General features: G+C 36.8%; 1 protein-coding gene across 4 annotated transcripts in view; it reads left to right on the top strand.

Annotated features, from left to right (window-relative positions):
• LOC140141197 (dedicator of cytokinesis protein 7-like) overlaps nucleotides 1–14,097 on the top strand; it is an 85,413-nt gene that overhangs the window by 55,410 nt on the left and 15,906 nt on the right. For all 4 annotated transcript variants that reach the window (XM_072162997.1, XM_072162996.1, XM_072162999.1 and 1 more), the window contains 10 exons: nucleotides 607–789; nucleotides 1,387–1,531; nucleotides 1,844–1,940; nucleotides 3,160–3,256; nucleotides 4,664–4,798; nucleotides 6,244–6,396; nucleotides 7,005–7,163; nucleotides 9,246–9,358; nucleotides 10,738–10,918; nucleotides 11,889–12,032. In XM_072162997.1, the coding sequence (XP_072019098.1) occupies nucleotides 607–789; nucleotides 1,387–1,531; nucleotides 1,844–1,940; nucleotides 3,160–3,256; nucleotides 4,664–4,798; nucleotides 6,244–6,396; nucleotides 7,005–7,163; nucleotides 9,246–9,358; nucleotides 10,738–10,918; nucleotides 11,889–12,032 (1,407 nt within the window). The remainder of the gene's footprint in view (nucleotides 1–606; nucleotides 790–1,386; nucleotides 1,532–1,843; nucleotides 1,941–3,159; nucleotides 3,257–4,663; nucleotides 4,799–6,243; nucleotides 6,397–7,004; nucleotides 7,164–9,245; nucleotides 9,359–10,737; nucleotides 10,919–11,888; nucleotides 12,033–14,097) is intronic.

Here is a 14,097-nt window from a genome sequence, read left to right as displayed (position 1 = left end):
TCCAGTGGACACATCCCTTGTACAAAATTGTTTGAAGTCTCATGTTTGTAACTGCTTACAAGTCCAATAAAATTCTACTTACATGCAGACGTTTCTAAAACTGGCAGTTTCTTTATCGATGCTATTGTTACAATGACGATCTGTACACAGCTGATGATTCCTACTGCTTAGCAACCAAATTGCCAGTTGATTTTTCTTAGTTCTCAGATCGTCAAAGATGTGACTCAAGTTGTATCGCCCCTTGTCTCTGTTTATGCTTTTACCTCGCTTTCTAATGGTGATCGCCTCCTTAATCCAACTTGAGTCATGCCTGATAACTGAAGAAAAATCAATATACAGATCGTCATTGCAACAAGAGCATCGATAAAGAAAATTAACAGTTTTCAAACGCCTGCATGTAAGCGAATTTTATTGAATTATTTTTAAATTTTGAATTTTATTGGATTATTGTAAGAAATTACAAATATCAGTTCATCATGAACAGTTCTGATGAATATCTTCAAGAATTTGTTTGAAGGCTCCGCTCCAGGAAGTTGAAAGTAGATGTCACTAAAAGATACAAATTAAAATAAATTACTAATGCCTTTAATTCTTTCATATTAACAGAGGCAGCCAAGTCATACTCGTCTTTCTGAAGAGAGCACCAGGGATCTCCTGATGTGCTTCCTATGGGTAGTCAAGAACATGGATCCCAGAGTCTTGCAGTCATGGTGGGCGTCTTTTCCCTCCAATCGTATCAACCAATTACTGGATGTGTTCTTTTACGCTGTGTGTGCATTTGAGTACAAGGTAAATGATTATAAATGTCAGCATTTTTATAACACCTGTTCATCAACTTGTTCAACTAGGATATATCATACCATTTGGCTGCAATGGCACCGTTATGCCTACCCCTAAGAGCTCCCTATTATACAGCTAGGTGGAGTGGCACAAAAGTGCTTTTCCCAAGGAAACAACATAAGTCATGAGCACTGTAATGCAGCCTAACAGAGGAGCAAATACTGTTTTCATTTAAATTTTCTGTATGCTGAGTAAATTCTCATTAAATGTATGTAATATGTGACCTGCTCCCATAAAATGAGCATAAAATCGCAAGTTAGGAGTTTTAAGACGTTCCAGCTGTTGAGTTGCTGTTCTTTGTATGAAGACACCTACCTGTATTGGCAGTGATATGGGACAGAATAGAACTCAGCTAGAATACTATTATGTCCCCATTCACAAAGGACATACCAAAATCTTCCATTATTTGCGCTATTTTTGAGTTCCCTATGCACCCCTCACTTATCCTCAACCCCCATGGGCAACATGCCTAACTTCCAAGGTATGGTCTTTTGTCAATCCTTAATTTAATTGTGAACATTTTTTTATTTATATTGTTTCCCAAAGGGCAAGAATGCAATATTCAAGCGACAGTCACGCATGTCTCTGAAGAAATCGGATGTGAAGCAACGTCTTGAGGAAGTCATCCTGGGCACAACCAGTGCTCGTAGCAATATGATACAACGCCACAGTAGACAAGGATCACTCACAGGTGAGACAATCAATCAATCAGTCAATAACAACCAGTGCTCATAGCAATATGATACAACGCCACAGTAGACAAGGATCACCCAGGTGATTCAATCAATCAATCAATCAATCAATGCACAACCAGTGCTCGTAGCAATATGATACAATGCCACAGTAGACAAGGATCACTCACAGGTGAGACAATCAATTAATCAATCAATCAATCAATCAATCAGTCAAATAATCAATCAATCTGACATGAAATAACAGCTGATTAAAACCACAGATATAATGTCCCTATTATTTGTTGTGACTTAAATTTGTCTTCTTTTAGATAAGCACTTCAACCCTGCTCTAGGACAAGCAGAAAAGTTGCGATGGAATAAAGACAAGACCCACTGGAAACAGAATATTGAGACACCTACTGAGAGGTATGTGGCTTAAGCAATTCTATATGCAACCCCAATCTGATCTACTCAGACCTTACCCATTAAAAACCGGAAGTTTTGAAAGCCATATTGTAATATTTGCCCTCAATATTTTTTTTAAATTCTGTTTTTACGCGATTGCAATGTACTTCAGTAAACTAAGATATCCTACAAAAATCAAGACTTCCTAGCTGCTGTAGTTTTGTCAAAATCCGAGATTTTGAATAAACCATCTTAATAAGACGGTTTATTATTACGATGGAAATGTTAGTCGAACATGTATGTGATGTTCATAACACAGTACGTACCCCAGTATACGTACATGGCTGCTGCGTCATACACACACATCAAAGGATCGTACTGTAGCACGACCAACGGGGTAACACGCATTGGCGCTGGTAGTAAATTCCAATGTTCTTTGATGACATCAGTTGTTTGGCTAAAAATAGAAAGAGGACATATCTTACAGTAAATGCTAACATTTTAAGGAAAAGAAATACTAATCTATTTTTATTGGAAATGTTACAATATGGCTTTAAGTCAAGTACTTTTTTTAAAATCTTGGGCTACTTGAGAGTCATTTACTGCAGCCTGGCACTAAAAAGTTCTGGCAACACTGGATGAGGAATGTTAATGAAGCAGAGCTGCCAATTAGTACTGATTTTTATCTTTTTGTACTGATTTTACTAATGAAGTATACAACTACGGAAAATGTTAAAAGAATGCTGTTAATGCTGTTTGGATATGAAAGTGAAAATGCTGATTATGCATGAAAAATATTGATTTTTAAGTCTTGACAATACTGAAAAATGTTTATAAGGAATTAGCAGCTCTGAAGAAGATTGTACAAAAATTCCTACTATAAATTGATAATTGCTTGGTCAGCTAATTGGGCTATTCCATTTAAAATCCACACTCCCCCTGTGGAAGATTTTGGAAATATCTTCCACAGGGGGAGTATGAATTTCAAATGGAATTAACACATTAGCAGCTCCATTTGAAACTCACTCTCCCTCAGGGGAAGGTTCAGGTTGAATCTTTCTCAGAGGGTCTATAAAATTCAAATGGAGCTGCCTAATGTGATCATTCCATCTGAAATTCATACTCCCCCTGTGGCAAATATTTCCAAAATCTTCCACAGGGGGAGTGTGCATTTTCATTGGAGTAGCCCATTCTCACTTGTGATTTCTTTACATTGGCATTTGCCCGTCCTCTCTCACAGACCATTATATGAGTTGGAGCAAGAAGCAAACTTGGAAGGTCACCTAGCAACAGAGGTCGTCATGGTAGTCGTAGATGGATTGGAATTATTAGTCGGTGTAAGTATATACTATATGTGTCTGGTCCAGAATCCAAACATGTTTGCGTATTACTCATTGAGAGCAAAATATTGTACCGCCGTATTATTCCTCAGTACAAACTTCAGTGTGTGCTTATTTGTGTATTGCGCTGTGCCAATAGCCTGTGTAAATGTGCTATACACAAAGCTTTGTAACCCTCAAGCTTAAAGGTGCAAAATATATACCATTTTTCACCCTGATGTCATAGGCGTAGAAGCGGCTGCAGGGGAAAAAGTTTATTTTGGCAATTGTGCTAGAGCACCAACAAGGGCAAAATATTTTACCACCGTAGAATACATCCAAAGTTACACATTTTAGTGGCACCAAGGCAAAGCAATTGGGCACCCAAGGCAATTACCTTTGGTGCCTCTGGTTATTTTTTTTCCCTGTGCCGTTTCGCTCACGCATCTATGTGGCTTCTTAAGCTTGTGCATATGTACACCAGTGCTTTTAGCGAATGCTACCACACACAGTATGGACATGTCGTTGTTAACAGTAATGAAACATGATTGAATCCCTAATTAAGTTAGTATCCCCTTTACTAAAGGATGTACATGTATTAATTAACAACTGGATTGTTTTGATGTGTCTCACGGTTGTTTGATGTATATAGAATTGGCTTCATTATTAACTAAATGCAAACTATAGATGGGGCTATTTATCCTAAATCATATTTCTTTATTTGCAAGGGGCAGGTGATTAATATTGCCATTAAAACAGCTGGAATAGGTGAAACAAGCAACAAGGAAATTTTATAAACACATTTTAGCAAACAATAAAAGGAGTTGTTTGTATTAAAAGCTTAAAAGAGTAATTTCCAGTATCTAAATAGCGCCACCAATTTTTTCATTAATAGATACATTTTATATCCGAAAAAGCTATAAAAATGCTATAAAAGTGAATAATTTTGTAAAAGAGGGAAAATTAAAGTTGAGAATGACTCAAAAGCATCTGTATACATTAGCATGATATCACATTTAGCTGTTCAGGCCTAAAATTTGGTTGTACATGATGTTTTGTTTGAAAAACTAATAAATGATCCTATCAAACAACCGTGGTCTGGACAAATATATAGATTTAGGTCTACAATGTCACTTGTCGTCTTCAAAACCAGTCTTGATTTTTGGATAGATTTGTTCCAACAATGACAAAAAATAACCTTTGGCTGGCGGAATTGTAGTATTTAGCTCAAATGGTTCATCAAGGCATTTTATTTGTTTATTTATTTGTTTGTTCGAAGAGAGAAACTCATACTGTGTTGAAAAGATATAAAAAAATCAATCGTTTAATTTCTACAGGCTGTGGAAACCCTGAATAATTGTGTAAAAGTATTACATTTGTATAACACTGTATTATAATTGTATAACACTGTTTTTCTTGTTGCAGACAATTTCATCAGCAGATCATCTACAAGGCTCTTTGACTGGTGTAATGGGTGTACTGCTCCATGCATTGGCTTTTAACCAAAGTATTATTGTGTTGAAAAACATCTTAGCAACACAGAGGTCACTGGTCTTTAAGGTAAGTGTTATAATGACGGCAATTGCTATTGGTTGCTTGACGTAAGGCCCTCCTATGAATTAGGAGTACCAGATTTCATAAATCTGTAAAAGTCATAGTTCAGGGTAGTTAATCTTATTTGTGAGGCAGAATAGCAACGATGGTAGACGTCTTAACATGCAGCCGGTAAACTAGTTGTATAGTTCTGTGCAGGCATGCAGGTTGGGATAGCAGGTAAAGTGGGTGGGGTCAAGGATGAGATGGGTAAGTGAAGTAGAAGAATTAGATATCTTGTCCCAGCTTCCCAGATATACACAAATCCGAGAAGTGTTTACTGTATTTGGCCCTCTATTTTAAACAGAAACACAGATGTACCAGAGCGGGAGATTTAATTCCTTGTTCAATACTCATGATTGTGTATTGAATATCACTGTTGTGTACAATTCCCGGGTACATTTCTGTATAGCACACAATAAATAATGGATGGAACCCCGACCTTGGGACACCGCAGTTTTACATCGGGGACACCGCAGTAATGGCGAAGTCGGATCAGTGTATAGGCCCTTACCCTTTGACAACAGTGCAATTGTTAACACCATAGGTTAACATTTTGGACATCAAAAATTTCCTGTAATACAATTCATTTTCTGAATGACTTTGTTGAGCATGAATGTGTTCATTTTGGGATTCATACAATTGTCTTCACTTGCAAGAATTGTTATTTTGATATTGTCCAGCTAGAATTGTTGTTCGAGGAAGAGACTGTGCAGACTTGTGTTGAAAGAGCCACTTCCGTCACCATCTTCTGATGGTCCCCTTGCGATCGCTGTAGTACATCATGTGATGGCAGTGGTATATCTTGGTTTCACCGGCTTCCCCCAGTGATTCCAAGCAAAATACTTTATCAGCCTAGTTATTGACTGAAAAATAACATACATTTAAAATAGATTCGAGTCTAGCAATCTTGCATAGAGCAATTATCAGATTACAATTCCAATTGGTACGGCAATGAATAGAAATAGAATCAATTAGCTTAGCCGTGATGCATTGCGATTTTCAGCCAATTTCGCTTAGTTGATAGGTGGCGCAATGACTAATGAATACTGAGCATTGCTACATCATGGTAACTTATGCATCGGCTTTATAGTCTCTAACACTACCTCATGTATGTTTATTTTAAACCACCATTGTTATTTTGACAGTATCCAGAGTTGTTGTTTGAGGAAGAGACTGAGCAGTGTGCAGATCTGTGTTTACAATTATTACATCATTGTAGCATATGCATCTCTTGCACTATGTATGTTAAATTTAAACCACCATTGTTATTTTGACAGTATCCAGAGTTGTTGTTTGAGGAAGAGACAGAGCAGTGTGCAGATTTGTATTTACAATTATTACATCATTGTAGCATATGCATCTCTTGCACTATGTATGTTAAATTTAAACCACCATTGTTATTTTGACAGTATCCCGAGTTGTTGTTTGAGGAAGAGACAGAGCAGTGTGCAGATTTGTGTTTACGATTGCTACATCATTGTAGCTCATGTATCGATGTGGTCCGATCACATGCTAGTGCTTCCCTCTACCTACTCATGAGACAGAACTTTGAGATTGGCAATGTAAGTATACATTTACATTAAAAAAACAAACTCACTGACTATTCTTGATCTTGTGATTGAAACTAATTTATAATTTTTTTTATAAAGTGTAAAATAGTCAAGATGTGTCTAATAAAATTCTATAAAGAATTCAAACAAAATTGTGGTAATTTGTACACTGAAAAACAAGAATTATATTATATGTGATTGTTTCAAATTTGGTATTGTTGTAAAGAAATGTAACTTTCCCTTCAAGCCAGTAACACTGTATGTATATGATGTATATGGGCACAACTGTATTATTTCATTGGCTATATAAGTTTTATTTGTACTTGTAGACATACCAATGTATTGTCAGTTTCTTTGTTTTTTATGAGTATCTAGTTTCTGTTTAGGACTTTAAAAACTAGAACTTCCAAATGCACAAGATTGAAAGTAATATATTTTAAAGCTGTTTCATTTAGCCTTGGTATAATCTTATGTGTGGGGGTGAGTGTATACGATATTGACATATTATTAAGCTACCACAACTTACTTTAAATTACAAGTTACTCAACAAGTATTTTAGAATGTGCTCATTTGTATTTGTTTTAAACAACAATTATTTAAATTATCATCTGCATCCACAGAACTTTGCTCGAGTGAAAATGCAAGTAACAATGTCTCTATCCTCCCTGGTTGGCACTGAAACCAACTTCCATGAGGAGTATCTTCGCCGTTCCCTCAAGACCATCTTGACCTATGCGGAGGAGGATGTGGAATTGCAAGAAACATCTTTCCCAGAGCAGGTATGTATAAAAGTCATTTTTGTTTTTGACAATTTATTTTGCGTATTAGATTTGTTTTGTTTTGTCACTTACAAAAAAACAAACAAAAAAAACAACAGAAAATTGGCAAAATAAATATGAACCACTACTGGAGTAAATATTTACACATTACACAACAAACGAGCAAAGTGAAAAACAACAGGAGATAACATCATACTTTTTTTTAATACCTTTTTTAATCTGTAGGTTGAAAGGGGATAATAAATATTCTTGAATATGAAGAATTGTGATTTTTGTGTGTGTGTGTCAGAGAGACCCAAAAGTTTCTGATTTTTTTTTCTATTTCAAGACAGAGATTAAAAAACAAAAAACAAAACAAACCAAAAAAACCCCAAAAATGCATTTCGCAGTTGACTTTTAAGACCTGCTACAGGAAACAAACATGGTTTGTTTTAGGCAAATACTATACCTTGGACTGGTGCAATGAAGTTTTGCCTAATAATGAATAATGACTTATGAAAAGCAACCTCATCCTTTTTTAACCTTTGCCATGCATGTGTTGACGGCAGACGACAATTTTCATATTTTATTTAAACAGTCGGAGGGCCATCATGCGCGTTTTCCGTTAAAGGTCAAATTATTAACGGACGCGACCTTGGCAAAAATGACCGTCGCACTCTTGGGTATGCTTTTTTACTTTTCCCATGGAAAATTTCGATTTGAAATGTATCGTATTATGTGTAGCCAATCATCTTGGGCAATTAACAAATAAGTTTTATTAGAAAATATCTTCACAATTCTCTACTTGATTTCCATTTTGTCTACTTTTGTCGTTAGAATTCGTGATTTTTGCGTTTGCTTTACCTTCAAATTTATTTTCGTTGCTAAGGACTTCTAACCCGGATATTTTCTGTCTTAACGCTTTAATCATTCTAATTTTTAGCCAGACAAGTAATTTCAACCTTTATCTATCGATTAGTCTTTGTCCCAAATTTTGAACTTAAAATTCTAAATTGTTATAATAGTTTAAATTGGTTACCCAGATTAGGCCCATCGACGAAAATTAAGTAAACAACTTCATAACAATACCGCGCGTGACTTGACACCATGAACGAGTACACGCGCAAGTGACTTTGTTGCGCCTAAGCGCGCGCCATTCATCTGCGTTCAGTGAAACGTGGCGCAGTTTAACACTGCTTGCATGAACCTTCTCAATGCTGTTGTTGTCGCATGGCCTACTGTTTACTGGTATTTTTCCGTCTTGTAAAATACCCTTTTCATCCCGGCAGGTTTTTGTCTTAACCAACCAAAAATCTTGATTTTTTAATATGAGGATAATAAGCCATGTTTCTAATCATATGCAAATTCCTGATTTATGAACTCGCACCATTTTTAAAATAACGCAGTTTTTCTTACTCTTTTATCTCAATTCATGACAAAAATGTGTGTTTATGTGCCCATATCATATTCCTTGCAAAGTTACGGTATTTTTTGTGAACATATATGGAATGTTGAAAGCCTTTCTTGTAGTTATATATAAAATATATAGCTATTAGGAGTTGTAGAGAGAAATTTGGAAGCCTTTAAAACTGCAACCCAAATCAAGCAAATTTAAATTTTCGTTGTGTGCGTATTCATAGCGTACAGTTTAATAATAGCGCGTCAAAGTTGAATGGCCCTCCAACTGTAAAAATGATACATTTACATGACCATATTTTGAATCACCATGAAAAATGCATTTAAATATGTACAGACCTGACACTTTTCCTCTTTTTAGCTGATTTCCTCATTTTCGTTCCTGAAATTTATGCTTTTCTTTTATTTTCAGCCCAATTTGAGCCATTTTACCTCAATTTTAAGCTGTTTTTCAGCATTTTTTGAGCATTTTCAGCTTCTTTCCTCTTTTTTTTAAAAAAAGACCCTGTTTCAGGTCTGTATGTGCAAACAAGCCTACCTAATTGGTTCAGTGGTTCTTGAAGATAGCTCTTGATATTTTGAGAAAATATCTCAAAACTTGGGACTTCTTATATTGAAGCCTATGGCTAGCACACAGAGCATTAAGTTGTCCAATGTTGATAAAATATTCATGATAATTCTTTGCAGGTGCGTGATTTGGTGTTCAACCTTCACATGATCTTATCTGATACAGTGAAGATGAAGGAGTTCCAGGAAGACCCAGAAATGTTGCTGGATCTCATGTACAGGATTGCCAAAGGGTCAGTGCTTCTTCTTGATGTAGTATTGTTTTCGGCAAGGTTGTTCAGCGGTCGGCCAAAAAATATGTTGCAACCCACAGCATAATATAAATGCTGTTGCAAAATTTTCAAAGAAACTTTATCGGGACAAATGGGTGCGATGTGCAAAAATGGGTCAAAATGGGGTTACATGACCAATAAGATGATACTCTGCACTTTGATGCACAGAGAAGTATTTTTTGCTCTGTTTTTACTCTGTTATATCTGCCTATGCATGTCAGTCATGTTTCCATTAGTAAATTCATGTTTAATTGTGCTAGTGTGCGATGCGTAATTCCTCTTTCCTCTGTATATTGATATATTAAGAATAACAGCCGGTTAAGCATCATTAATTTGATCTCGTGCGGTAGTTTGTAATGTTTGAATGTTTCTATGTTCCAGTGTATGATGCGTAAGCCTCTTCCCTTGTTTGTATGATTATATTAGGCTGGGGGTAAGCATCATTAATTGATTTCATACACTGGTATGTAATGTGTTGTTTGTACTGTTTACCCTGACTGCTCATATCCATAAGTACCAGACTTGAGTCCTGTGTATCAGGGAGAGTCTGTGTAGCTCAGTGGTAGAGCGCTCGCCCGACAAGCGAGAGGTCTGGGGTTCAAGTCCCTGCACAGGCAGGTATGTCTGGAGTTTTTACTCTGGTATATCTGCCTATGCCTATGCATGTCATGTTTCCATTTGTAAGTTCATTTTTTTAATAGTGCTAGTGTGCGATGTGTAATTCTTCTTTCCCCTGTATGCTAAAATCATGCTTATTCCACACACAGCAAGTTATATTGATCCTTGCAAGATGGTTGTGTGAAATCAATTTTGATTAAAGTCAAGTAAAACCAATTGCACTCCTGGTAATCATAGAAATATGCTACTGAATTTCATTTTTAGGGTAGCTGAATATGCTAGGAAGAAATGCCCGAAAGAGCTTTAATACTACTGATTTGGAATGAATAAATAAATATTTAAAAGGGCATTTCGTGATTCACAGCCTCATCCCCCACTTCTCTCAAAAAAAGTTGAGATTTTTATACCACTGGAAACCTCTGGCTACGTAATGTTTATGTACCAAATATTTCTTGCAGATTAATTCGTTTAGCAAAAATATTGTCAAATTTGAATTTCGTTCTGGTACACCAGAACAAAATAACAACAGTGGCCTATGGAGCAGTGTACTACACATAATCATGCATAACTCGCAAATGCAAAATCGGAATCAACTGAAATTTTGGGAATAAGCTTTTTTTGTGTGGATATCTACTGAAAAATGTCATAAAAAGAGGATGCTAGGATCACGAAATACTCTTTTAAGTAATAATTTTTATTTCCTGTAATTTAACCGTCTACAGATATCAGAATTCCCCAGACTTGCGACTAACATGGCTTCAGAACATGGCTGGTAAACACACAGAGAACAAGAATTACACTGAGGCTGCCCAGTGTTTGGTCCATGCTGCAGCCCTTGTGGCTGAATACCTTCACATGCTTGAAGATAGGACGCACCTACCAGTAGGCTGTGTCACATTTGGAGTAAGTCACTTTAAAAATTAATCAATGGCATGCAGAAATGGGGGCAGGGGCCATCATCCACCTTTAGTCATAGGAAATTGTCAGTCGGGGGGATGGGATTGTCAGTCAATGGAATTGAATGGGGCAAATTGTCAGTCAGGGGGAACTGAAGGTTTGATCAGTTGATGATAAAGTCACAGAATGAAAACATTATGTGCAATGTTTAATATAGGCTGTTTTGCGTAATGGTTTTTTTTCCCTCATCACCTTTTCACCAGCAACATTTGGGGTTGACCTTTTAATGACCTCTGGGGCCCATTTCACAAAGACTTACGATTGACCTTAGGATTGATTTACCACACATAATTCCCTATTAAATCAAAGATCGATCATAAGTCTTTGTGACATCAGCCCCTGTTCAGTCAAACGCACGGTATGCACACACTCGGAAAATCCTGCACACGCCACTGAATTGAATTTGATAAACTCAAATTGCTTAGGCCATCTTAATTAAATCTTGTGTCTCAAAGCTGCCACGCGGGTTAGTTAAATCGTGCGCATAGTCCTCTTTGAATATCAAGAAATTCATTTTTTGTAATCTTTTTTTTTAAAAACAAAAAGGCGAAAATAAAACTCAAAATTTGTATTTGATTTCAAGTTTTCGATTTTTTTCGCAAACTTTGGACACAAAAATAATAAAAGAGAAGAATAATAGTTTGTAGCAGTGACTTTTTTGCCTGCTATTCCAACATTTGCACCTTTGCATATTTTTTGCACAAAATGCGTGTCCAAAATCCTATACTGACACATAAAAAAAAATCAAGATTAAAAAAAAAATTGCAGTAAAAATCACCGTATTCCGCATTAGGTTTTCAATTTCTCACAACCTTTGAGACACAGGATTTAATTAAGATGGCCTTAATTAAGTTAATTAAATTAAGAAATTTTTCCCATCAAAATTCCATTTCAATATGGGTATGTTTCTTTACAGCGCATCACACCTAATGTCTTGGAGGAGAGTGCAGTATCAGACGATGTGGTATCCCCTGATGAGGAAGGCATATGTACAGGCAAATATTTCACAGAGAGTGGACTTGTGGGATTGCTGGAACTGGCTGCTACTTCCTTTAATCAGGTATCATATTTGTGTGTTGTGTAATTATTTTGTATCCCATAATGCATTGGATAATGGTACTTACCATATGTGACCAGATCTGGTCCATTCAGGCTAAAGTCGGCAATAATGAAACTGAGATATAGGCAAAAAGTGAGGAGAAAAAACAATAAAAACATAAGAAAATGGACATATAAAAAGTTCATAACTTTTAATTTGCAACCAAGTATTCAAGAGACCTGGGGATTCAACATCAGTAATTGTAATGAGCAAGCACAGAATTAGAGAAGGAGAACCGGGAGTCCCTATACCGCCACGTACAATCGCGCTGTCAGCTATGGGGAGAAAATTGGGGGTATTCGGGCCCTTGCCGACGGTGCTTGTGGAGATCTAACGAAAACAATTCTCGTCTCATCTGAAGCGTCTTGGTACTCGCGTGCAGATCGCATCAAGTGCGTCTCTCAAATGAGCCCATCATTTATGTTGCGCTTGCATGACAACGAATGCCTCAAGCGCATTCCGAAGGAAACCGAATACCCCCAATTTTTGCTCCATGCCTGTATCAAGATGGCGGCGGAGTCCTGGTTCTCTGGTTTTAATTCTGTGTGAGCAAGTTAGTAATGGTGGTAACTCAATTGTCAAAATTTCCAACTTTAGCCTGAGTGAATCAGATCAGGTCACATATGTGACACCTTATAATTACTAACTGTAATACTCTGGCTAAACAGACATTTTTGCATTATCAATATGTGACTCCTCGCCACAACTGACCCCGGATGTCGCCAATCATCATATTTGAGATATTCAACCAAAATATTCTGCTTGAAATTAGCTTTAAAATGATGTATATCATGTCTATAGTACTTGACATTTAAGTAGTGAAAAATCAATAAAACAGTCAATAAATCCTTTCTTTCCTATTGTTTATTGTTAAGTTCGATGGAGCATATCTCAATAGTGGCACTGGCGACATCCGGGCTCAGTTGTGGCGAGGAGTCACATATAGTCTGTCAACTCAAGTACAAAGTAAATAGACCTCGGAAACTGGAGTTATGAGAATAATTATTTCAGTGCAATGCATGTGTAAATGCTTCTTTAGTGTGCCAACTGCTGCACAATTTGTAGCCAAGCGCACCACGCTTTTTGTGCGTCACGTTTTTTTAACATGCAGTAACACGCAGTGCATGTAATGCGAAGCGTCGACACCCTACATGCCACAGATTTGGTTTGTACTTCTAGGTTGAAGCAGTATAGAGTTGAGAATCTTGTTGTGTAATGCCCAACCACAAATCCCCATGTAACATCCGGAAGCACTGACCAATTAACCATCCCCCCTTGTCGTACAAAGCAACAGTTATCATATGTACCAGCTTCGGTGACACTCAGCAACGACTGCAACGTCACACTGGACAAATTCCATTCACTTTGAAAGATAGTTTGTGGTGTGAATGTAGAGCAAATAAATCTGTAACCAATACAGCATTGATTTGCTTAGAATTGAACAGGGCACCTGTCTCTTCAAACCACTCTGATACCTCGTTGAAAGTGGCAGAGGTGTCATCAAAGTTGGAATAAATAATAGTTGTGGTGAAAATTCATTTATGACATAAACATTCCAGAGATATTACTCAAGCTCTGAATCTTACTAAACTGAGCTCAAAAAGAAACTTATATTTTTTTACAACTTGTGAATCACAAGGTCATATCTTAAAATACTGTCAATCAAAATGAACCAAAATTACACACAGGATTACTTTAATACTCTACTCAAAACACATGTCAGTAACCAAGCAGTTGTCCAACTGACACAACAGCAAAATGCACTGTCATGCGACAGCTTCCTGGACTTTCTCCACTTTCTCAGCCCAACATTTACACACAGCACAAAAAAATCTGTGAGAATGCACACAAGATCCTTGCACAGATGATAAAACGGTGCTGCTTTCTGCTTTTCATACACTTTTTTCATGAAACAGGGCTGGGCTGTGAATGTGGTCCAGGAAGCTGTTCCATGTCAGTGCATTTTGCTGTTGTGTCAGTTGGATAACTGCTTGGTTACTGACATGTGTTAAGAGTAGAGTATTGA

The sequence above is a fragment of the Amphiura filiformis genome, chromosome 19 (assembly GCF_039555335.1).
Source record: "Amphiura filiformis chromosome 19, Afil_fr2py, whole genome shotgun sequence".
NCBI lineage: Eukaryota > Metazoa > Echinodermata > Ophiuroidea > Amphilepidida > Amphiuridae > Amphiura > Amphiura filiformis.
The sequence above is the reverse complement of the archived record's forward strand: the minus strand, read 5'-3'. Positions and strand labels throughout refer to the sequence as shown.